The sequence below is a fragment of the Mchenga conophoros genome, linkage group LG4, assembly GCF_057382185.1.
Source record: "Mchenga conophoros isolate Kocher_MC1m ecotype Shallow Benthic linkage group LG4, M_conophoros_male_GT1.1, whole genome shotgun sequence".
Taxonomy (NCBI): Eukaryota; Metazoa; Chordata; class Actinopteri; order Cichliformes; family Cichlidae; genus Mchenga; species Mchenga conophoros.
Window position 1 is genome coordinate 2,382,688 of NC_140529.1, and position 26,513 is coordinate 2,409,200.

The window sequence follows — 26,513 nt, forward strand, 5'->3', positions numbered from 1 at the left end:
GGTCCAAACGCGGAGTCCCAATGAAGCGACAGCCGACCGGGCAGAGCTCATTAAGGTGGATGAATTCATTCTCCCGCTGCCAAGATTCTGTGAGAAACATGAAGTCCAGACTATTACTGCTAAAAAAGTCATTCAGTACAAATGATTTGTTGGCTATGGAACGAGCGTTCAGGAGAGCGATCTGAAGCGGAGGTGACAGGCTGACGTCATCAACAGCTGATTGACGGGGAATTGACAGCAGACACCTGGAAAGAGGACGTAGTCTCCCGGTACCTCTAGCTGTGGAACTGTGGTCTTGTAGAATGATAGGCCAAAGTGAAAACATCCCGCATCTCCAGACAAGACGCCGATCCAGGTAATCGTTCTGTTCGCCCGTGATGAAAAGCCGGCTAGGTGGTAACCGATCGGCCTTATCCGCGTCCTGGAGGGGAACCGGTACCAAATACCGGAGACGTTCTCTACCATGGAGCGGAAGAAATCCCCTCTGTCGGGCGCGTTTCCTTTTAGCCTGGACACCAGACCTACAGCCCCTTCTAGACGATCTCCTTAACCTTGTTTTTGCTCCTGGGTTATTATTTGGAGCTAAGAACAGGTACCGGTAGTCGGGAGAGGGAGGAGGGCAGACAAACGGCGGAGGGAAAGCCTGGTGGTAGCTCTGCCAGCTGTCAAAAGTTTTTTCCACACATATTTTGATACTCAACAATGTATGTGAACTGTAGATCCGAGTAGCAATTAGACCTTCATGATATATCACAGATGAGATGAGAAGATAAAAAATAATATACTGAAGCAGTCGGCAAAAACACGGAGCAGCAACAGCGGCCAAGCCGAACACAGGCGCCATGTTGCAATTCCTACGAGTTACTGATGCTCGTAGGAATGGGCGTCAGTAACCCTTTTGACTGCTAATAAGTCGAAATTACGAGAAAATAACTCGAAATTTCGAGTTATGGATCCTTTTTTTAGTGATGGAAACGGTCTTCCAGTCTGTGGATGTTCATTACCTGCTGACAGTGAGACAGGGGTGGCCTAAGAGTTGCTTTTCAGAAGTCGCTGCCAACATTTCATCTATAAAATGCATTTCTCTGCTCGTTCGCTATAGTCTGCTGTCGGATTTGTATGCAGGTTACTTTCCTTTTTCAGTTTAACTGGTGATATTCATTCGTGTATTGTAGGTGAATGTGCTGATGCTAGATCATAAATTCCGCAGAGTTAGTAAACTGTCCGTTTTTGTTCAATAATTCCTGTTTCATGTTCAAACCATCAGACAGAAACTCTGCGTTTGTTTTTATGTTCTTCAGCCTGTTGTTCTTGAGGTAATCTGTGATGTGTTTAATGACCTCTGAGGGTCATTTGAAGAGAAACAGAACTTCATCTTTAGAGCATAAGTGGGTTTTTGCCCTCTGTATGCCCGCGGTCAGGCTCTGTTTATTGTAGTATAACACTCATAGGACACGGTGTCCTGCTGCACACACACTGCACACAATGACAGCTGCAGAGTTTGTGTCTGATGTATGAAGTATGAAACACTGTTGGGCTAAAATCTGGTCAGAATGAATCCAGGTGCAGGTGTGTCAGTTTAGGACCACTGGACTAACATCCAATTGAACACAATATAAAGTGTATTCTGTAGTAACATCCTGGTGTTGCAGCAACAGTCAAACTCAAAATCTCAATTTGAACAAAGTTGGTAAAATGCTTCAGAAATTAGTAAAATACTAAAAAGTGTCTTGATGCTCAATCATGCAGTAACTCCCCAAAAAGTTGATTCTGTTCATCTGGATGTTTTCAGCAGCATGGATCAGTGTGAGGACAGAGAGGAGGGAGTGCCTCCCTCTAAAAGCACTCTGTGTGGGGAACATGAGAGCCAGACCAAAGCTCAGAGTTGAGATGACCATCTCTAACTGTCCATGACTCTTCTCCATGTCACAGCTCAGCACTCACATCACTGCTCCATCATTATTCACACTCATACCTCTGTGTGTGTTGTTTTAAAGCCCAGAGCTGTGGGGCGTACCAGGCTCAGCTGGACATAACCCTGAAACTAATCCAGAACCTGGACCTGAACCCAGCTGTGTTTCCTTAAAGAGCAACATGTCGAAGGATATCCGTGTAAACTTTAACAAAAGACTGTTATGTGACAAAGAGTGAGTACATTATTTTTATGAGATTGTTCATCATGTCTTTAATTTAATATTTCCAGTTTTTCCTTTCTGTCTCATGAAGCTGTTACATTTATTGTTTTTCTTTTAGGATCAATAAGAGGCCAGAATCTCCTGGACCTGAACCCAGCTGTGTGTCTCTAAAGAGCAACGAGTCGAAGGATATTCCTGTAAACTTTAAAGGATGTTCTTCTGCTGCTGAGAGGTAATGTGTGTCTAGATGTTGTTCCTGACTCTGTATTTTTGAATAAATCCTCATGTTTAATATCAGCTCAGCTCTTTTTCACACACATTTCTTTTTTTTTTTTGGGCTCAGATGGTGTGATTTATTTATTTATTTTTCAATATATTTTTATTGATTTTATAATTGAGCAGTATACAACAATCACCTTCAAAATAACACAATAGAAGGTGGACGGCAAGTCAACAAGGTGGTAATACAGCATACATGAATGTTAAGACAGAGTATATTTCACTTAAGTTTATCCATCAGGCTAATGACTGGTTGCCAAATCTTATAAAACACTCTCTCGGTTAGACAAGGTAAACCTGATTTTCTCCAGATGGAGTACATTTCCAAATTCTCTCAACCACATTTCGAAGGTAGGAGGTTTATCAGACTTCCAGCTTTCTAGCCACAAGTGTAGTCATTGACACAACCTGCGTCTCTGTCTTGTCCCTTGCCCATCCCGGTTCAGACACCCCGAACAATGCTGCAAAGGGGAACATGGGACGTTCCTGCCAATGGCTTTGGTCAGAAAATCAAACAAATGATTCCAAAAAAGCTGTAGTTTTTGGCATTGAAAGAAAAGGTGAGATAAAGTTCCTCGACCACTTGAACACTTAACACAGAGGGCTGAAACGTTCTTATATATTTTTTCCACTTTAGTGGGAGAAAAATGCAACCTATACACAACCTTAAATTGGATCAGACTATGTCTAGCATTTATAGAACTACAATATATATTCTTAATGCACTCTTGCCAGAGATCATCAGTAACATCCACCCCCAGTTCTTCCTGCCACTGCTCCCTAAAAGTATCAGATGAAGGACTGTATATATCCAGTAAGGCCCTGAAAAAGCGAGACACAGCACCTCTAGTGTAGGGCTCAACTGACACGAAGCTGTCAAGCACTGAGTTTCGAGGAATCAAATTGTATTGTGGAATAGATGGTTTGATGAGATCCCATGAGATCCCTCTTCCCTGCCATGTCACAAACGTGATGTCCTCCAGCCCAGGCCTGAAGGCATGATTGTTATATATTGGAGCATCCACATACATTTTAGGAGCCTTTACTGTGCCCAATAGTTGGTTCCAGACCTTAATTGAATTTTGAATCACAGGATTTCTGCCATATAGTGTATTCTTCACTTTTATCGGGCTATTAAGCAGGGCTGGAAGACAAGTTTGTCTACAAGACAGGTGTTCCATCATCAACCAGGAAGGTTGTCCTTCCAAATCAGCACCTGGAGTGCACCTTCGCCAAAATGAAAAAATATTTAAGTGTGCTGCCATATAATATAATCTAAAATTTGGGAGTCCAAGGCCACCACAAGTCTTATGTTTAACAAGATGTTTTTTGGAAATTCTAGGAACCTTACCCGAGCACACAAAGGAGGATACAATAGATTCCAGCTTTTTAAAATATGACTGGGGAATGCACACTGGGATTGACTGAAAGATGTACAAAAATCTGGGCAAAACTACCATTTTGATGGCATTAATCCGCCCCACCATGGAAATTGGCAATGTGATCCAAAACTCAATATTCTTCTCCAATTGATTAACTTTTCTATCCCAATTTTGCTTTAAAGTTGTGACACCTTACGTGTGACTGTGATACCGAGACATTCAATCTTATCTAGCGCTATTCTAAATGGAGTATTATGCAGATAAGCCATGTCCACCCCATCCGACAGAGGCATAAGTTCACTTTTCGTCCAATTTATCTTATACCCTGAGAGAGAGCCAAATTCGTTAATAAGCTGCAATAGTGGACTGATCGAGGTCTTTTGATATGAATAAGACTACATCATCAACATAAGCAGAGAACTTATGAGGAACACCCTGATGTATAATCAGTAGTATATCAGAACTTAGCCGTATACGAGCTGCTAAAGGTTCTAGGGCCAGGGCAAAAATAAAAGGAGAAATGGGATCTCCCTGTCGCGTGCCCCTGTGCAATCGAAAATGGTCCGATACATCATTATTAGTCCTTACCGAGGCCATAGGTCCTTTGCACAAAATTCTAATCCAATTGATAAAAGAATCACCAAATCCAAATTTGGATAATACAGTAAACATATACGGCCACTCGACCTGATCAAAAGCTTTTTCAGCATCCAAAGCTATTACCACAGAATCATCTGAACACCTAGCAGGACTATATATGAGATTAAATAATCTACGCAAATTAAAATAAATGTAGCGGTTAGGGATAAACCCTGTTTGATCCGGATGGATAAGTTTAGCAATATGATCTTTAAGGCGGTTTGATAACACTTTTGTTAATATCTTGGTCTCAACAGAAAGGAGAGATATAGGCCGATAGGACGAGACAGACATAGGATCGCGATCTTTTTTAAGAATCAATGAAATTACACCATGATATAATGAACTTCGCAAAGAGCCAGACAATTTTGAATAGTTAAACATACGCAAAATCAGAGGGGCTAGCAATGAGGAGTAAGCTTTATAAAACTCTGCTCCAAAACCATCTGGCCCAGGGGCCTTATTATTTGACATCTGTTGAATAGCTGTCTTAATCTCATCTAATGTGAAGTCCGCCTCCAAATCTGCAACTGCCTCATCGTCTAATTTTGGGAGATCACACTTTTCCAGAAAGTCCTCAATTAATGACTGACTCGCAGAACTCTTAGAGCTATAAAGATCATGATAAAAATCTTCAAAACACTTGTTTATTTCTTGGGGGTTTCTAGTGGTCCGCCCATGTTTGTTGTTGATTGATAGTATCGTTTGTGATGCTTGTGTTTTTCTAAGTAATCTTGTAAGTAACCTATGAGGCTTATCACCCAATTCAAAAAATGTTTTGAAAAAACTCAGGGCAATCAAAGTTAGGACCGTATACGTTTACAAAAGTGACGGGTAAGGAGTTCAAGAGACCTGTAAGAATTAGGTACCTTCCCCCTGGACCCACAGTAACTGTGCTTTGACAGAAAGGAATATTCTTCCTGGACAAAATTGCAACCCCTCTTGCTTTAGCTCCAAAATTAGCATTGTATGCCTGACCCAACCAATTAGCACGGAGCACAGATTGAACTTTGCGCTTAGCATGCGTCTCCTGTAAAAAAATTATGTCAGGTTGCAATAGTTAAAGGTGTGCAAGAACTTTAGCCCTTTTTACAGGATTACCCAGGCCTTTCACATTCCAACTGACCAACCTCAGTGTAGTCTTATTGAATGTGTTTAACATAAATGTTACTTATCCTAATTTGACTAGCTAACCAGTAGTTATACACTCTGTACCACCATAGAACAAAAACATCCAAACATAAAACACTAAGAACAGTCCCACCAAAAATGAGGGGCCTCCCCAATTGAAGCCCTTCTCCACCCAACATATCCAATAGGAACATAGTAGTAGCTACAATCCTACCCCTTACCCATCCCGCAACCCCACACCAGCAAAGGGAGATTTATAAGACACTTTATAAAAGAAAAAGAGAAAAAAAAGAGAAAATTCAGATAAATGAAAAACAAAAGCCGTATAAACCATATATGTGTGAGCTTTACTAGGCTCCCATACAGCAAATCAAAGAGTAAACAAAGACCCTGAGGGCTTATACTGTCCATATTGTAGGAAGTAATAACAGCAATAATACTGACCTAAGCTGTATGAGCCCACATCAACACGCCCATAAGAACAGCAAAAATAAGGCTTATGCAGAAAAAACATATACCTGAGGAAGTAAACCGTTGTGTTAAAAAGCCCTACTCATTTGTACCCACGGCCAGTTTCTGGTCCAGGAATCTTTTGGCTGCCTCCGGCTTATCAAAAGTCTGTGTGACCCCGTCCAGCGTCACCCGAAATCGAGCCGGATGACTAAAGCCGTAGCGTAGATTGGCCGCCCTGCACCGTTTGCGGATTTCTTCAAACTTCTTGCGCCGTGCCAGCACCTCCGCGGTCAGATCTGGAAAGATGAAAACTTTCGCCCCGTCGTACTGCAGCGCAGCTTTTTGTGCTGCCAGCCTCAGGATACGCTCGCGGGTTTGATAGTAGTGCAGCCTTACAATTAAAGGACGAGGCTGGTCCCCGTCAGCTGGCTTGGGGCCCAGGGCACGGTGTGCTCTATCCACCACAACCCTGCCCGTGAAGTTCTCACTCCCCAGGAGCTTAGGAATTAGCTCAGAAGCAAAGTCCAGTGGGTTTCCTTTCTCTGTCCCCTCCGCAACTCCAAGGATCCTGATATTCTGTCGTCTTGACCGCGACTCGAGGTCATCCAATTTTTTGTGATGTAAATAGTATCCTTTCTGGAGTGAGTCGCAGAGCGCCTCTAAAACGGCAATCCTCTCGTCATGCCCATTTACAGCTTCCTCAATATCATGTATCCTCCCATTTAACGTGGAAAGAGTGGTCTCCACAGCGTTCATCGTGGTTGAAATAGCAGTTAATTTGCTATCAACCGAAGTCTCCAATCTAGCAATTGCACTCATTATGTCGGCCGACGTCGGGTTAGCTACTTGGGAAGTCACGGGGCTAATTGCACTTGGCTCCTCAGCTAGCACGTGCTCGTTAGCCACACTCGCTGGCTCACCTTCATCTTCTCCAATTTTCTCAGTCTTTTCACGGGCTTTTGAAGCTTTAGGTTTCGTCATTGTTATAAAATATATACAAACGTCAGGAATCAACAGAAAGGTGTCATAAAAAAGGAGGTTATGAGTAAAAAATTATAGGCTGGTGCGGAGCTCTTCCAAGAAACGTTGTGTTTGCTGGATGGAGGAGGACAAATAGTTTTTCCCTTCAGTGACACTTCAGCAGCTGGGGAGATGTTTGTCTTTATGAAGGTTTATGGATTATTGTTCTTACTTTGGTTAATTTTCCATCTAACATTTAAAGTAAATTTCCAGGTGAATAAAAGATCTGCAGCTGCAGCCTCTGTGATGTTTCACAGTCTGAAAGTAACAAATTCAACCAGAGTTCAAACAAAGGCTTAATATACGTGTGTATTTGATATAATGCCAACAAGTACAAATAGGTGTTCTTACAGGTCTTAATCATAGAGCTCTGATAAGTCTGGTGACTTTCACAGTCAGCAGTTTTGCTGCCTTTTATTTTATATTGGCCTTTTTAAAGCCCTTCAAATGCTCCCACATTCATACAGAGCTTTTAATAGCAAACTCCTTTACTGTCCGTCTCCTCTCACACACGATCACACGACTGATTTGTCTGCAGCAGCTGTGTTACTGCTAGTATTTTATTATGTGTGTAATCTCCTCATATTGTTCCTGTGGTTTAGTTTGACTTCCTCCTGCAAACTCAGCTGCTCTGTTGCTGATACACGTCTCCATGAATATGATTGATCAGATGCTGCCAACACCACGTGTTTCATGTGAACGCTCAGCTGAAACCCTGGGTTGACTTATCGAGTTAATAACAAGCTTCACGTGACTGTGAATGCTAAAGTGAATCCAGATAAAGGGAAGAGACCCTGCTAATGTTGGACTCACTTCTTAGTGTAGATCCCAGGAGGAAGTTCAACATAGCCAGCCATTCTTTGTGCTACCTCGACCAAACCTGAGACCACAGTGCAGAATAATGATTATCATCTGTCTCTGTCAAGGACATTTAAAATCCACAAATAACAAAAATAATTATATTTGATCATTAAAAATCTCTTTTCACTTAAAAAAGCATGAGCACACTGGTGGATTATAAAAACATGAAAACTCGTTAACAGTAAAGTTAATTTAGGCGTAAACAAAGAGGCAAACATACTTAAGTAGAAGGACTGATGTTGGTGTTAAAATACCCTCTTATATCTGAAATGCTGATTGAACTTTCTCCAAAAGTTAATTCTGTTCATCTGGAAAATTCTCATGACCATTGATCAACAATCACTGATCAATGACCATGAGTCCCATTCACAGAGAGGTGGGGAATGGCTGCAATCACAGCATTGTAAGATGGTGACAGATGTACCCTTAGGCCCCCTCCTCCATTCAGAGATGGTCTTTCCCTTTTCACGTAAATGGCCTCCTTGACTCCGCCCTCAAACCAGCGTTCCTCCCTGTCCAGGATGTTACATCCTCAACATTGAAAGAGTGTCCACTGGCCTGTAGGTGTAAACAGACTGCAGAGTCCTGGCCTGACGAGGTGGCTCTTCTGTGTTGTAGCCAGAGGTTGTTTGGTTTCCCCGATGTATAAATCCTGACAATCCTCCTGCACTTAACAGCGTACACTATGTTACTCTGTTTGTGTCGGGGACCCGATTTGTGGGGTGGACCAGTTTTTGGGGCAGGGTGTTTTGGGTTTAAAAGACACAGAGACCCGGTGTTAGAGCTGCACGATTAATCGTTAGAAAATCGCGATCTCAATTCATACTTATGTGCGATCTCATTTCCAAATGACAACAATTTTTAAAAAAAAGAAAAAAAAAGACGATGATTGTACCGCATTTTGATCCGGGACGTACTCTGCATGAAAACAAGCGCTCACTCTTCCTGCTCAACAAATGATAAGGGCGGAGCCTTATACCACGTGATACAGAAGCTGTGCGGTGTGATGCTAAAATTAGCAGGAAAAAACAACGGAGAGCACGTCAGGGATGACGAGAAAGTGACTGGAGAAAATCTGTCCCGGTCAACCACCCAAACATCAATAACGGGAACCTTATACAGCGCTTCCCTATACCCGTCGAACTCCCGCAGGCACAAAGACATTACGGAGGCTATCACTTATCACCTGACCAAAGATATGGCTCCATCAACACTGTGCAAAACGAGGGATTTAGGAAAATGATCAACACCCTAGACAAACGCTACACAGTGCCAACTATTTTTCTATTGTTGCACTACCTGCTCTATACACGCAGCGTCGAGCAACGGTGGAGACGGAATTTCAAGCAGTACAACATTTTGCAGCAACAACAAAACGTGAGACATTTGTTGTTTTTATGTTTATTTATTGTTTTTATGTTCAGTCTCAACTGTTACGAAGTTGATGTGCAGTTAATAAGTGCAATAAATATTTATACTGGAAAAGAAAATCGTGAGAGAATCGTGATCTCAATTCTAAGCCAAAAAATCGTGATTCTCATTTTATGCAAAATCGTGCAGCCCTACCTGGTGTTTAGAAAAAATGCATCTCAACTGCTCCGATACTCCTGACACGGGATCACTACAGGTTTTCTCTTGGGCAGCGGTTGTCCTTCTCTCCTGGATCGGCTGGAGCTTTCTTTAGGAGCCTTTCCAGCTTTGACAAAAGTCCAGCTGGGATAACCACATTTATGCTACGTCCAGATGAACAGAATCAACTTTTGGAGATTTACTTTCCTGGATGATTGAGAAAGCATCAAGACGTTCCTCCTAAAGTGTTATTCAGTGTTGTGACAGTCAGCTGCTTCAGCTGCTGCTGGGATGGGCTGTGGCAAAGAGAACAGAGAAAATCAAAATCAGAGTTTCTCTCTGAATTAAAAGCAAGGAAACAGCAATATATTCTACATGGTGAAACTGATGGTTTCTGGTGTTTGGGTCTGTTTTTCTGTATTTATGCAGATAAAGTGTAAACACAGATGAATTATACCATCAAATGTTAAAGGAAAATATCAGGATGAGTGTCTGTGAGCTGAGAAGGACGTGAAGCGAGCAGTTTATCCCAGAGCTGAAGCTGCTCTGTGTGCAGAGATGAGCTCAGATTCCTGCTGTGATTGATCAACAGTCACAGAAATGCAGACTTGTAGTTATTACTGCAGTATGGTCACAGCAGATACTGATAAACATGTATTATGAGGATGGATGATCAAGTTTCTCACTCTCTCCTTTAAATCTCAGTTTTTTTCTTCTTCACAGTTTATCTGTTAATTTATTAATGAATAACACTGAAAGAGTTTCTGTTATATTTCCCCTTGAACATCAGCTTATTAGGGCGGCATTAGGAAATAGCCCCCCTCCAAAGAATGAATAAATGAATGATGATAATAATAAAATGATTCAAAAGCAGAGCTCAGAGTGGTAGAATGGTCAAACATGGATCCACGGGTGGTTCAACTGCATTTGGTGACGTGACTAAAGCAAATCTGTCAAATAATCCCACCATCAACGGGATGTTGTCTCCTTTACTACGGTTACTTTACTTGGTCACCGTGTGAATTTCTTTGAAATGAACCAAATTCTTTTATTTGTTGGTTGTTGCATATTTAACCTCTACAGTCAGGAAAGGAGGAGATGAGGCCTCAACAATGTTGGGTTGTAGCTGTGGTTCAGGTTAGAGTGAGTGTCCATGGAATAAATGTAAGTCAGTGAACTGGAAACATGACTGTGTTCAAACTTTGTTTTCCTTTTTGTAATGAGTCTAATCAAAGGTGGACAGAAGTATCTCCACTTTGACTTTTCTGTGTCACCATCACAGCTTCTGCACAGTGTCATCAAATCTGGATGTTTGTCACTAACAGTCAATGTTTTTAGTGATAAAGAAATGTGTTCACAGAGGGAGGAAGAGGAAAAGGAGTGGTGTCTGTGAGGAGGAGCAGCTGTCCTGCTGTGCTTTGTGTCAGGACGTCCTGAAGGATCCAGTCTCTACCAGCTGTGGACACTGGTTCTGCAGACAGTGCATCCCCTCATACTGGGACCAGTCTGCTTCATCAGGAGACTCCTCCTGTCCACAGTGTGGAGAAAGATCCAGAAGCAGAGCTGGACTGCAGACAGCCAGTCAGAGCAGCTGTGCACAAAGTAAGACTGAACATCTGTCTGCTGATGGACTCATTTCTGAAAACTGGACTTCTTGTGTTGTTCAGACATTGAAGAGTTTTCTTTCTGTTTTTCTTTCTTTCAGCAGATGTTGGTCTGCAGGAGGTTTTAGATGAACATAAGATCAGTCTGAGGAGGAGATGTGAACGTGTGACTGAAGGAAGTGATGAAACAGGAAGTAGAACCCTCCTCAACACCATCTACACTGAGCTCTACATCACAGAGGGACAGAGTGAAGAGCTTCATACCCAACATGAGGTGAGGCAGCTGGAGACTGCTTCCAAGATGGACGCCCTCCATGACGCTCCAATCAGGTGCCAGGACATCTTTAAAGCCTTACCTGACCAACAGAGACCCATCAGAGTGGTTCTGACCAACGGCGTGGCTGGTGTTGGAAAAACCTTCTCAGTGCAGAAGTTCACTCTGGACTGGGCAGAGGGCTTGGAGAACCAACATGTCAGTGTGGTGGTTCTGCTTTCATTCAGGGAGCTGAACCTGATCAGAGATGAGCAGTACAGTCTTCTGGAGCTGCTCCATGTTTTCCATCCAACATTACAGAAGGTCTCAGCAGAGAAGCTGGCTGTCTCTCAGCTTTTGTTCATCTTTGACGGCCTGGATGAAAGCAGACTTTCATTGGATTTCACCAACAGGAAGCTGCTGTCTGATGTCACACAGAAGTCATCAGTCAGCCAGCTGCTGACAAACCTCATCCAGGGGAATCTGCTTCCCTCGGCTCTCGTCTGGATAACTTCCCGACCTGCAGCAGCCAATCAGATCCCTCCTACATGTGTTGACAGGCTAACAGAAGTACGAGGCTTCACTGACGCCCAGAAGGAGGAGTACTTCAGGAGGAGATTCAGTGATGAAGAGCTGTCCAGCAGAATCATCTCTCACATGAAGACATCCAGGAGCCTCCACATCATGTGTAGCATCCCAGTCTTCTGCTGGATCACTGCTACAGTTCTGGAGCACATGTTGACTACAGAGCAGAGAGGAGAGCTGCCCAAGACCCTGACTGACATGTACTCACACTTCCTGCTGGTTCAGACAAAGAGGAAGAAGAACAAGTACCACGAGGGACATGAGACGAGTCCACAGGAGCTGACGGAGGCTGACAGGGAAGTTCTTCTGAAGCTGGGGAGGCTGGCGTTTGAACATCTGGAGAAAGGAAACATCATGTTCTACCAAGAAGACCTGGAGCAGTGTGGTCTGGATGTGACAGAGGCCTCGGTGTACTCAGGAGTTTGTACAGAGATCTTCAAAAGAGAGTGTGTGATCTTCCAGAAACCAGTCTACTGCTTTGTTCATCTGAGCATCCAGGAGTTTCTGGCTGCTGTCTACATGTTCCACTGTCACACCACCAGGAAGACAGAGGTGCTGAAGAACTTCCTGGAAAATAATCCAGATGATCCTTACTATTACATTTCATTTTCTGATGATTTGCTTATGAGAGTCATGGAGAAATCCCTCCAGAGTAAAAATGGCCACCTGGACCTGTTTGTCCGCTTCCTTCATGGCCTCTGTCTGGAGTCCAACCAGAGACTCTTAGCAGGTCTGCTGGGTCAGACAGAGATCAGTCCAGAAACCATCCAGAGAGTCGTCAACAACCTGAAGGAGATGAACAGTGATAAAATCTCTCCTGACAGAAGCATCAACATCTTCCACTGTCTGATGGAGATGAACGACCTCTCAGTACATCAGGAGATCCAAGAGTTCCTGAAGTCAGAGAACAGATCAGAGAGACTCTCTGAGATCCAGTGCTCAGCTCTGGCCTTCATGCTGCAGATGTCAGAGGAGGTTCTGGATGAGTTGGACCTGCAGAAGTACAAAACATCAGAGCAGGGACGACAGAGACTGATTCCAGCTGTGAGGAACTGCAGAAAGGCTGGGTGAGTCCAGATGTGATCATTAACATCATTGATCAGTGTAGGTTAGAAGTTTAATTTTGAAAATAAAATCAGATTGTAACCACAAAGTGTTTGTGTCCGTACGCTGCAACCTTCCACACCATTCCTTTATTGTACAGACTCAGCAGCAGCTCCATGGGTCCCAAATCCAAGAGTGGAGAACAGATTTGAAGTGTCACATCCATGCAGTCACAGCTGTTTCCACCATGTTTCCACTGATATTGATCCTGTTCAGTGACACGTTTCATATCAGTGAATATGTTCTTTAGGACGTCCACTGACATGTTTAAGTGTCCTGCTGGAAATCACTCAAATCATCCATGAAATCCATGAAAAATCCTTTTAGTGTTTCTAACTTCACCCTCTGTCCTCTCTCTCTCTCCATCCTCCTCACTGCTTCTTTCACTGATAATCACACAAACATCGTATTCAGCTACAAAATAACACAATAATATCATCTGATGATCGTTATTATAAGAGCAGGATCCATATTTGATATCAGAGTAACACACTGATGGTTATGTGCAGTCATCATCAGTGACTGTGGGTCAAACAGAAGCTCTCTGATTGGTTGCTGACCTTGGTCACCTGTCCACTCTCACCTGTTTCTGTTGCTCTCTCTTTGCTGTCTCCATCCTCTCTCTCCTTTCTCTCCCTCTCTGTCTTTGTACCGTCACTCAGGTCCAATGGAAACAGTGACATTTACAAACCAATCAAAGACAAACTGATCCATGTCAGGTTATAACAATATTCAAAGTGAATACAGGCTGCTGCTGGACACAGACAGGTAACATCATTTTGACTTGCTGTCACCTGGATCTGGACTCATAAACACTGAAGCCCTGAACAGGAATACAAATCATTTTCTGCCAACTAGCGACACACCAGCAGATAATGGCTCAGAAAGCTAAAATGAGCCAATCATTTCTGTGTTTAGTTCCCCTGAAATCAGATGTGATATCAGCAGCTGTGAGTTCATCATTATTGTCCAGTGATGAGATTTCTGCTCCGTTTGGTAACAGTCAGCAGGTTTTTCCTGCGTGTGGACGTGAACAGTCGTACCTGACAGCAGGTAGCAAACAGAGATCATCTTTCCAGCTGGAACTCTTCACTGAGCTCAACTCATTCAAATGTTCTGGAGTCAAAACAGGAAACAATCCAAATGTGTGTCTTCACTCTGACTCTGGATCAGATCTCAGTGACAGACTGTGGACATTATGGAAGCCTAAATGTGACACCATCTTCCTCCTTCATCTACAGATTAAAGCCAAACAAAGATTCTCATTAAAAGTCTGCAGGTCTGAGAGAGACTCAATCACTGTGTCATGTCAAACACAGTAAGAGGAGCTGAAGCACAGATGTGAAGAGCAGATTCATCAGATTATGACCTCACTCTGTTTTGTCTTCATGTACATTCAGTCTGTGTTTATAATGCAGATTTTCTGCTTTTATAATAACACATTTTATATTTTCTATCATCACAGACTGACTCACTGTGGACTCTCAGAGACTCACTGTGAAGTTGTGGCCTCAGCTCTGAAGTCCAACCCCTCCCATCTGACAGAGCTGGACATGAGCGAGAACAACCTGCAGGATTCATGGATGAAGCTTCTGTGTGCTGGACTGGAGAGTCCAAACTGTCGACTGGAGACTCTGAGGTGAGTTCACTGTCTGCAGCTGTTGTAGTTTTTCTATATTTCAGGTCTTTGATTGATGTTTGAAACTTTCTTTAGTTCCTTTTTTTTTTTTTTTTTTTGCCTGTCCCATTTGGTTCTTTATCCGTCAGAATTGTTGTCTGAAGACCAACAAGGAGACACAATGGATTTACTTTGCCAAATGGATCATCGTGGCATTGCCGTATTGGTCCATTTGATCGACCTCTGTTTTTATTATTTATTTTATTTTATTTTCAGTTGTTACAGATGGGACAGACATGAGTGAGGGACAGGAAAGGGAGAAAGAAAGAGGAAGGAAAAGAAAAACAGAAGGGGAGAGGGACAGTGAGAAAGGGGTGGGGGGTGGGGGGGGGAAATCTCCTGGATCACCTGTTGAGAGAAAAAGAAGAGAAAACAAGCAAAAAAAACAGCAACATACTAAACACAACACCATCACGTTAATCTAGTGTAAACAGCAGTAAATACTAAATATTGAATGTTGTGGTGCAGCAAGCAGGACCGACAGCGCACAATGTGCTTGGAAATAGCACCAATAGAGGTGTAGTTTATGTCTATGAACAGTGAACACCCGTGTGCACACCTGTGTGGATCAGCACGCTTGTATTCAAAAGGTTTCCCCATGTAATGGTCTGCTAGAGGATGTAGAGAGCCATAGCCCCGCCCCCCAGGGCATGAAGCAGGCATGGAGGAGATCCAGGCCCCAGACATCCAGAGGCCCCAGAGTGCGAGAGCCCAAGGAGGACCACCGGAGGGGCATCCGTGCCACCCTCCTGGAACTTTCTTTAGTTCCTAAATGTTCAGGATGTGTCTGAAGACAAATGTGAAGAAGTTTGAGTGCTTTCAGAAATGTTGAGTCTTTCCAAACGACTGAACAACAGTTTTTTCTTTTGGCTCCAAACAGAAGTGACAGGCTTGAGCAGGGTTCATTTAAAGGCTGACAGAAGTGGAGTGGTGACGGGGAGATGTTTGACAGGACAGTGTTTCAGCCTCCACAGGTTCATGTTGTGCTCCATCAGTCAGTGAAGATGAAGTCAGTGCTGATGAGGCTGTAGAGTGTGTGAGGGATGTGAATGAGGATGATGACGATCTGATGATAGCAGATAAAAACAGGCTGCAGAGACTTTGAGCCATACAGGGCACACAGTGTGTGTACAGAACAGCTGAAATCATTATGGAGGCCTCACTGGAATATGGAAGCATCACAGTACAGCTTCAGTGAAGCTTTAAAGTCTCTGATATGAGATGAGAAATGAAGCAGCCAGAGCTTTTTCATGAGTAGAAACCCACTGTGACTGTGAGCTGCTGCTACAGCCTCCAGATTAGCCAGCAGCTCATCCTGCTCAACATTTCCTCACCAACTTTAATGGAAGTGTGATGTTTTCAGCTGGAGTGATGGTCAGGGTGGCCTCCCTCTCCTCTTCTTCTCCTCTTCCTCTTTCATTTGTAAAGCCACTTCTGCTGCTTTCATTCATTTGGAAGTCCTGTAGCTGAGTTTGGGAGAGACTAACAGCCTCGGCAGCAGAGGGGAGAAAGGCTGTAACACCACCACTTTACTCTGTTCTACCTGTCACATCATTTTATCAGGAAACAAATATGCTCATGTTTTTACTATGTTTGTCTTGAAGATGTAAGAAGATCACATGGTGCTTTTTATTATTGTGTTGGTTTGTTTCCTGTCTCTTGGATGGAGCCCAGCTGTGCGTGGCCCCTGGGCCTGTGGTCAGAGTGTGTGCTGGATAATCCGGCCCAGGATGAGGCCAAACTGACATGGGATGAAATGTCTGTCACATAATTGAGCTTAGTGTTGTTTCATTTCTGCACAATTTGAAACCAACCAAAACTTTGCTCTGTCTTTTCTGTGTTATACTGTAGACTTTCTTTGATACTGTGTCCAAAAGGAGCAGCTTTTACTTTGAAGGGGAGCCGTCAGTTTCCTCTTCAGGTTGGATGATGGAAGCAAATGAGTGTGTGATGTTCTTTCAGTGTTGCACTTTGTAGACGCTCCCTGAGCACTGGTCTCACAGCCAGCTGCACATAGAGACCAGTGTTGTTAGTCCAGGTCAGAAGATGACTTGTTGGAATGAAAATGAGCTTGTAGTTTGTCTGCTTTAATAATGTGACTGGAAAAAGGTGTTGGACTTCAAATATGTCCGTTTCTGTCACACTTCACCTTTAAAAGTGAAGCCATGTGGTTCCTGGAAGGAAAAACACGACTTTTTCAAGTCTTTGTCCTGTTTTTATGAGAAATGTACGACTTTAATGTGAAACATTCAGAGTTTTTTCTCTTGTTGTGTTTGTTTGAAGCTGCTTCCTGTTGGCTTCAGCTGTTTGGAGTTTCCATTTTCTAAACTTCTACATTCTGAACCTTCTTCAGCTCTGAACAGATGATGAAACACTGAATGATTTCAAGCACTTTGTCTAATAAACTTACATCTTTCATTCTTTATACAGATTGGAGAGCTGTGGTTTGTCAGAGATCAGCTGTGATTATCTGGCAGCAGCGCTGAAGTCCAACCCCTCCCATCTGAGAGAGCTGGACCTGAGCTCCAACAACAACCTGAAGGATCCAGGAGTGAAGCATCTGTGTGGTTTCCTGGAGAGTCCAGGATGTAAACTTGAAACTCTGAGGTCAGTCAGCATGTTTTAGTTGTGCTGAGATGAATATGATTGTTGTGCTGACTCTAAACTGCAGACATCAGGCTGATATTATACTGATCCACACTGAGGATCTTCATGGTAAAGTCTGTTTTCTTCTTCTCTGGTTTAGTCCATTGACTGCAGCAGAACAATGTTCACATTTCAAACAGTGAGACTCAACGTATGGCCCGTGGCCCACACGCGGCCTGCCCACCTTTCCTGATTCAGAGAGAGGGGACCCTGATTAACTGTGTAGCTTCTTCCTCACAGTTCTAAGTATCAGACACAACAATGAATCATCCACAGCTGACTGTCTTTAGCAGGTCAAAGGTCACGGCACACAGCAGACAGTGGGAAATATTCTAACTCTGATCATTTATCAGCACATATCCATATGTATAAAAACAAAGCTGACACTGTGAGACCTGATCAGAGGTGTGATCATCACAGCAGAGGCCTTTGTGTCAAAGTCACTGAGGATCAAACAGAAACACATGAAGCAGGTTTTCCTGTTCTGGCTTTTTATAGCAGATAACCTTCAAAATCTTCTGCAGTCGATGAAAAACTGAAGCAAACCATGAATCAACATGTGAACATGAGCTGATGCTGCTGAAGTGAAGCAAAGTTACAGAGGTTTGATTACAGACACAGCTGAGAGTTTGTAATCTGTCATCATTTTAAAAGGTTTAAATTTCTTCAGTATTGAACAGCAGAAATGAGGCTTTGTTTTCGGAGGCTGACAGCAGTGAACACAACAGCAGACTGGTGCGTAATAAGCAGTGAATCATGCAGGAAACAGATTTCTGAAGGTAAACTGTTCTTGAAGCACACTGAGAGAGAGAGAGAGCTGTGCAGGAAGTAAAGGTCAAAGTCAGAGAGAATTCATGACGATGTTCATCAAACGTGAAGCAGAGTTTGGATCTTCTTCTGCTGCTGCTTCACTCAGTTTTGGTTGGAGACAGATGAAACCTGCAGCTTCAGGATCTGTGAGCTGTCCACTGTCAGCCCCGACGGCGTGTCCGTGTACGTGCCGTCGAGTGAACGATCCACGCTCTGTGTTTCCATCTTTGTGTGTTTAGCTGCTCTCATTTACTGTTTTAGCTGTTTGCTTGTTGTTGAAATACTTTTGGGAGCTTTAAGCTGAGATTCTGGCAAAATACATTAATATTAAACATCGATTCAGGATTGAATGAATCAACATCGCTTTATTCAAATTAAAACCATTTAAATGGGAACATGAATTTTTTACAGCCGCCTCTAATGCTGGGTAATGTCAGCTGGTCCATGTGCAGCTGGCTGTGAGGCTCAGGGAGCGTCTACAAAGTGCAACACTGATAGAACATCATCCATAAATATTGAGTAAGAACTGGACTCTCATACAGCGAGACTCAAATGCCTTTAAACATCAGCTTATCCTGCTGATCCAAGTCCAACACTGAGTTTGTAAAAACATGTTTGTCAATCATTTTGTTTGGTTTCTGAGGAAAATGATTCAATAAGTTGCTGCTAATACACAACATTTCATCATATTTCCTCATAACCCTCTTTTGTCTGACCATTTGATCCCATTTGAATTTGCAATAAAGGATCCACAGAGTTTGGTGACAATGATGACAATAGATGTTTGTGTGAAAGTGCTGGAAGCAAATGAGTGTGTGATGTTCTTTCAGTGTTGCACTTTGTAGACGCTCCCTGAGCACTGGTCTCACAGCCAGCTGCACATAGAGACCAGTGTTGTTAGTCCAGGTCAGAAGATGACTTGTTGGAATGAAAATGAGCTTGTAGTTTGTCTGCTTTAATAATGTGACTGGAAAAAGGTGTTGGACTTCAAATATCTCCATTTCTGTCACACTTCACCTTTAAAAGTGAAGCCATGTGGTTCCTGGAAGGAAAAACACGACTTTTTCAAGTCTTTGTCCTGTTTTTATGAGAAATGTACGACTTTAATGTGAAACATTCAGAGTTTTTTCTCTTGTTGTGTTTGTTTGAAGCTGCTTCCTGTTGGCTTCAGCTGTTTGGAGTTTCCATTTTCTAAACTTCTACATTCTGAACCTTCTTCAGCTCTGAACAGATGATGAAACACTGAATGATTTCAAGCTCTTTGTCTAATAAACTTACATCTTTCATTCTTTATACAGATTGAGTCTCTGTGGTTTGTCAAAGATTAGCTGTTATTATCTGGCAGCAGCTCTGAAGTCCAACCCCTCCCATCTGAGAGAGCTGGACCTGAGCTCCAACAACAACCTGCAGGATCCAGGAGTGAAGCATCTGTGTGGTTTCCTGGAGAGTCCACGTTGTCGATTTGAAACTCTGAGGTCAGTCAGCATGTTTTAGTTGTGCTGAGATGAATATGATTGTTGTGCTGACTCTAAACTGCAGACATCAGGCTGATATTATACTGATCCACACTGAGGATCTTCATGGTAAAGTCTGTTTTCTTCTTCTCTGGTTTAGTCCATTGACTGCAGCAGAACAATGTTCACATTTCAAACAGTGAGACTCAACGTATGGCCCGCGGCCCACACGCGGCCTGCCCACCTTTCCTGATTCAGAGAGAGGGGACCCTGATTAACTGTGTAGCTTCTTCCTCACAGTTCTAGGTATCAGACACAACAATGAATCATCCACAGCTGACTGTCTTTAGCAGGTCAAAGGTCACGGCACACAGCAGACAGTGGGAAATATTCTAACTCTGATCATTTATCAGCACATATCCATATGTATAAAAACAAAGCTGACACTGTGAGACCTGATCAGAGGTGTGATCATCACAGCAGAGGCCTTTGTGTCAAAGTCACTGAGGATCAAACAGAAACACATGAAGCAGGTTTTCCTGTTCTGGCTTTTTATAGCAGATAACCTTCAAAATCTTCTGCAGTCGATGAAAAACTGAAGCAAACCATGAAGCAACATGTGAACATGAGCTGATGCTGCTGAAGTGAAGCAAAGTTACAGAGGTTTGATTACAGACACAGCTGAGAGTTTGTAATCTGTCATCATTTTAAAAGGTTTAAATTTCTTCAGTATTGAACAGCAGAAATGAGGCTTTGTTTTCGGAGGCTGACAGCAGTGAACACAACAGCAGACTGGTGCGTAATAAGCAGTGAATCATGCAGGAAACAGATTTCTGAAGGTAAACTGTTCTTGAAGCACACTGAGAGAGAGAGAGAGCTGTGCAGGAAGTAAAGGTCAAAGTCAGAGAGAATTCATGACGATGTTCATCAAACGTGAAGCAGAGTTTGGATCTTCTTCTGCTGCTGCTTCACTCAGTTTTGGTTGGAGACAGATGAAACCTGCAGCTTCAGGATCTGTGAGCTGTCCACTGTCAGCCCCGACGGCGTGTCCGTGTACGTGCCGTCGAGTGAACGATCCACGCTCTGTGTTTCCATCTTTGTGTGTTTAGCTGCTCTCATTTACTGTTTTAGCTGTTTGCTTGTTGTTGAAATACTTTTGGGAGCTTTAAGCTGAGATTCTGGCAAAATACATTAATATTAAACATCGATTCAGGATTGAATGAATCAACATCGCTTTATTCAAATTAAAACCATTTAAATGGGAACATGAATTTTTTACAGCCGCCTCTAATGCTGGGTAATGTCAGCTGGTCCATGTGCAGCTGGCTGTGAGGCTCAGGGAGCGTCTACAAAGTGCAACACTGATAGAACATCATCCATAAATATTGAGTAATAACTGGACTCTCATACAGCGAGACTCAAATGCCTTTAAACATCAGCTTATCCTGCTGATCCAAGTCCAACACTGAGTTTGTAAAAACATGTTTGTCAATCATTTTGTTTGGTTTCTGAGGAAAAAGATTCAATGACTTGCTGCTAATACACAACATTTCATCATATTTCCTCATAACCCTCTTTTGTCTGACCATTTGATCCCATTTGAATTTGCAATAAAGGATCCACAGAGTTTGGTGACAATGATGACAGTAGATGTTTGTGTGAAAGTGCTGGAAGCAAATGAGTGTGTGATGTTCTTTCAGTGTTGCACTTTGTAGACGCTCCCTGAGCACTGGTCTCACAGCCAGCTGCACATAGAGACCAGTGTTGTTAGTCCAGGTCAGAAGATGACTTGTTGGAATGAAAATGAGCTTGTAGTTTGTCTGCTTTAATAATGTGACTGGAAAAAGGTGTTGGACTTCAAATATGTCCGTTTCTGTCACACTTCACCTTTAAAAGTGAAGCCATGTGGTTCCTGGAAGGAAAAACACGACATCTTCAAGTCTTTGTCCTGTTTTTATGAGAAATGTACGACTTTAATGTGAAACATTCAGAGTTTTTTCTCTTGTTGTGTTTGTTTGAAGCTGCTTCCTGTTGGCTTCAGCTGTTTGGAGTTTCCATTTTCTAAACTTCTACATTCTGAACCTTCTTCAGCTCTGAACAGATGATGAAACACTGAATGATTTCAAGCACTTTGTCTAATAAACTTACATCTTTCATTCTTTATACAGATTGTGGGGCTGTGGTTTGTCAGAGATCAGCTGTGATTATCTGGCAGCAGCACTGAAGTCCAACCCCTCCCATCTGAGAGAGCTGGACCTGAGCTACAACAACAACCTGAAGGATCCAGGAGTGAAGCATCTGTGTGGTTTCCTGGAGAGTCCAGGATGTAAACTTGAAACTCTGAGGTCAGTCAGCATGTTTTAGTTGTGCTGAGATGAATATGATTGTTGTGCTGACTCTAAACTGCAGACATCAGGCTGATATTATACTGATCCACACTGAGGATCTTCATGGTAAAGTCTGTTTTCTTCTTCTCTGGTTTAGTCCATTGACTGCAGCAGAACAATGTTCACATTTCAAACCTGCAAAGAAGAAGAAAAATCCTCCACTGGATAATTCACTGTGAAACTCTCAAACTCTTCGTTCCACCTTAAAGTCTGTCTGACACTGAAATCCAAAGCAAAATGTGCGTTTGCTTTACAGACAGCAGTCCAACACAAACATACACACATCATCCAAACACCGTCCAACATCCAAATCTCCTCCACTGCCAGCATGAATGATGGGAAAGAGAAGGAGGAACACTCTGACATTCAGGGTTAGAATGAGTTTCATCAAGCAGACTGTGAAGATCAAAGCTGCATTAGAAAGCTTACATGAATGAATGAGTGGACAGAAGTGGACAGAGATCATCTGAAGCACTTCAAAGGCTTTAAATCAGCACATTTCTCTTTATTCTTTATCAACTCTGTTAGTTTCTCTCAGTTTTCTGTGGAATGAAGCTAACAGCAGGCTAATAAGATGCTGACCAATAGGTTTCTATTAAAGGTTGTAATTTGTATATGAAGAAGTGCTTTGGCTCAGCAGGGATCAGCTTACAGGTAGAATACAGCTGCTGGATGGGATTAGCATGTCATAGCTATCTACCAAACTGCTAACTGGGGGATTTCAGGCCATCTATGGATCATTTTTGCTAACTGTTTATTCAGCTTAGGCTCACAGGGCTGCAGCCTGTGCCCTAGCTGTCATAGGGCAAGAGGCGTGGTCCACCTGCACAGGTGAGCAGTCCATCACAGGGCCAACAGAGAGACAGAGAAGCACTCCCTCACATCCACACCTACAGCCAATGTAGAAGCACCAATGAACCTAAGCAGCATTTCATTGGACTGTGGGAGAACATCCAACCTCCACAGAAAGGCCAACAAGCTTCAACCTACAACCTTCTTGCTTTAAGGCACTAGTGCGAACCACTTTTCCCCATCTCAGCCCAAATCCTGCATCTTCCTGTTTCTGACTCCAGGCCAGCTCCACTAACACTTTCTCATCAGACACTGCCACCTAGTGGAGGAAGTCTTAGTTCCATTTGAAGCTTCAGATTACAGTTAGTTCCTTTACAAAGAGGTGGAGGTGGTGGGGCCACAGCACCATCATCACTGAGTGCCATAGGACACTTAACCTTTGTTTCCATATGCTGGGAACTTCCTGTTGTTCCAAGGAGGACTGGAAAATGTTCCTCACAGCACACTTCAATCATCTCCCTCCCACAGCATCAGGACCAGGGCTTTTTCTCTCTTTGGTCCCACTAAGAGATTTCCACACAAACACCTCATCAGTGGGACTCTCAGAGCTACCAGCCCTTTGCTACAATCACAAAGCTCTTCATTGAAATCAATGATATCAAAGCTGGAATCAAATGAGTCCAAGTCTTCTGCTGATTCAGCATCACATTCATCTTTGCTCCTTGTCCTGCATCCCCACCATGGACTTCATTCCTTTCCAAGACAGCCTTGAGTGTCCTTTATTCAGCTCGTCCTCTGCTTTACTTTTACACCTGATTTTAGCTGCTTTATCTCTCTTTCAACAGGTTTCTGTGCCTCAATCTTTTTCTTCTCTCCCTCATAACAAGACAGCTTCTTCTGCCTGAGAACATGTTGGAGTGATTTACTAATCCAGGGCTGCTTATTGGGGAAAATACTTCCTGTTTCCAAAGTAATCCCCATTTTCCCCAGAAAGAAATCTCAGTAGAAATCGATGATCTAAGTGAGAACATGAGCCTTTAAAAAGTCCCAGTGGGTGCAGTCAAAGCAGTCCCTCAGTCCCAGTATAGAGTCTTTGGTCCAGACTGGAACAACTGTGTGCCCAGTTTGAGCTCTCTTCAGTCCTGTGACCTGACAGACCCAGAGGGGCCATCACATCACATCTAGAAGCTCCCCTGATGGAGCCACAACACATGTCCAATACTTAGTCTGTCTTGTTGGACAAACTGGAAGAAATGATTCAAGGACTTAGTCACAGAACAGAGATTCAAATCTCCAAAATCCAACTGGCTGCATCAGGACATATAGTCTGAAACTCTGCACAGTTTCCTGTTTGAAGCTGCTTCCTGTTGGCTTCAGCTGTTTGGAGTTTCCATTTTCTAAACTTCTACATTCTGAACCTTCTTCAGCTCTGAACAGATGATGAAACACTGAATGATTTCAAGCTCTTTGTCTAATAAACTTACATCTTTCATTCTTTATACAGATTGGGGGACTGTGGTTTGTCAAAGATCAGCTGTGATTATCTGGCAGCAGCACTGAAGTCCAACCCCTCCCATCTGAGACAGCTGGACCTGTACTTCAACAACCTGAAGGATCCAGATGTGAAGCAGCTGTCTGATCTTCAGCAGAGTCCAGACTACAGACTGGAGACTCTGGAGTAAGTAGAGTGATGGAGTGAGTGGGTGGTGCTGTCAGCAGTATTGTACTAAACACAGTCAGTATGAAACAAAGATCCAGTGTTTCCTGTAAAGCTGCAGCTTCTCAGTGAAGCTGTGAGAGGAGAACGGTGACAGGCTTCAGGATTGGACACAAACACTTCCTGTTTCTCACCTTTATGGTCACCATGGTAACGGCTGACACGCTCTGATCAAACACTGTCAACAGCCAATCAGCTCTCTGAACAAAGCAGCACGCAGACGAATGACTGCATTAATTTCCGAATTTAAGGCAGTGAAGAACACAGTCTGTAGGTGAGGAAGAGTTTAGTGAGAGCAGATGTTTGGCTGGTATTCCTCCAGTTAACAGCTGGAACCGTCCATCTGGATTGTTGGGGTTCCTACAGAGCTCAGAGTGGACACACCAAGGTTCTTCTAATGAATGAAAGTCCAAACTCAAACTAGGAGTCAAAAACATTTTCATCAACTTCAATAAAAATCCAAAGATTAGAGAAAGTGAAGCAACAATGAGTCCTAGTACAGTACCAGCACTGAAGTCCCTGCTGCTCTTTATACTGGATGTGCTGCATCACTGACTGACAGCTGATGAAGAGTCTCTGGAAACACTCGTTTATCTCCTCTGCTCTTCCTTCTTCTCTCTGCAGGAGGTGGTGATGGTAAACAGGACGGTGTGTGTGCTGAGAGAGGAGCAGCTGTGTCCTGATGATCCAGAGAGGTTGAAGCAGCAGCAGCTTGTGTGTAGAGACGCTCTGACTGGGCCATGTTACTGGGAGGTGGAGAGGAGAGCTTCATCCAGCAGTGACTGACAGAGGAATGAAGTGCAGATGACTGTCAGTGCTGCAGAGTGAACTGCTCTGAGAACAGCTCCACTGTCAGACACAATGTAGAGTCCAGCATCACCCCTGTGTGTCCCTCTGGATCTGACAGAGGATCATCAGTGTATCTGGACTGCTCTGCTGCTGCTCTGTCCTTCTACAGTCTCTGCACAGTCTCTGTCTGACTCTGGCTTCAGACCCTCCTGGATCAAACTCACCTGGAAAGACTTTCAAACATCACTCAATAGATTTGAATACAGAACATATTTGATATATACTGTAGATGTACTGTAGAGTTGCAGTTTGTCACTTGTAAATACAGTCTGTGAGCAGCTGTGAGCTGAAAGATCTTTCTAGAAACACGAAATGTTTTCACTCTTCTGTTGCTTTTTCATATATTTCCACAACATTAATATTGATCCCACCTGTCTCACCTGTTTCATGCTTTTAGACATAATAACAGGACACCTGTGATCTGAGCGCTGCTGTGGTTGCTGTGCTGCACGTCTTCATTTAGATAACAGAGACATCTAGTGGTTCAGAGGGAGAACTGCAGGAGGTGGAGCTGTGTTTTAGCATGGAAAACTTTTTATCTTTTAGGCGCAGATACAAATATGACAAGTATCAGTGTGAGATACAAAAGGTCACATCAGTCAGCAGAGGGAACAGTGATCACACAGCAATGTACGAATAGAAACAACAGTGAATCTGGACATGTATACAGATGGAAGCAAACAAACAGGATGTAACACTACATTAAAGCCACAAATGGGAAGAAAACAAACCCAAAGGAAAATATATTTGATCTCAAGAATCCAAGTCAGAGGTTGTGGCGTCGTACACATACCTCGGTATTGTGGTTGATGACAGTCCTTCCTATAAGCCACACATTGAACATCTAATAAAGACACTGAGGCTGAAGTTGGGCTTCTCTTCCAGGAACAGATCATGTTTCACAGGAAAAAGCTTGTTGCTGCCACTTTTTTTCTTTTACCCGCCCTGGATTACAGTGACATGATTTATTTGAATGACTCTGCTTGCTCTCTTCATCTGTTGGATTTTCTCCATCATGGGGCTTGCTGTATGTATGTATATGTATATATATATATATATATATATATATATATATATATATATATATATATATATATCCGGTTGGTTAGCCACCACCATTTTGTCCGTCTGTATCTGGAAGTCCCACAGGATCTTAGCTCGGTCA

At 43.0% G+C, this 26,513-nt stretch overlaps 1 protein-coding gene across 14 annotated transcripts in view; it reads left to right on the forward strand.

Annotated features, from left to right (window-relative positions):
* Positions 1–26,215, forward strand: part of LOC146575262 (NACHT, LRR and PYD domains-containing protein 12-like) — a 121,306-nt gene extending 95,091 nt beyond the window's left edge. For 11 of the 14 annotated variants that reach the window (XM_085269905.1, XM_085269895.1, XM_085269894.1 and 8 more), the window contains 10 exons: positions 1,998–2,147; positions 2,254–2,367; positions 10,830–11,071; positions 11,175–12,978; positions 14,481–14,654; positions 17,124–17,300; positions 19,448–19,624; positions 21,772–21,948; positions 24,287–24,460; positions 25,124–26,215. In XM_085269905.1, coding sequence (XP_085126031.1) covers positions 1,998–2,147; positions 2,254–2,367; positions 10,830–11,071; positions 11,175–12,978; positions 14,481–14,654; positions 17,124–17,300; positions 19,448–19,624; positions 21,772–21,948; positions 24,287–24,460; positions 25,124–25,133 — 3,199 coding nt within the window. In that variant the 3' untranslated portion in view covers positions 25,134–26,215. The remainder of the gene's footprint in view (positions 1–1,997; positions 2,148–2,253; positions 2,368–10,829; positions 11,072–11,174; positions 12,979–14,480; positions 14,655–17,123; positions 17,301–19,447; positions 19,625–21,771; positions 21,949–24,286; positions 24,461–25,123) is intronic. The other 3 variants (XM_085269906.1, XM_085269908.1, XM_085269907.1) reach the window with 3 other exon arrangements.
* The last annotated feature ends 298 nt before the right edge of the window (positions 26,216–26,513 follow it).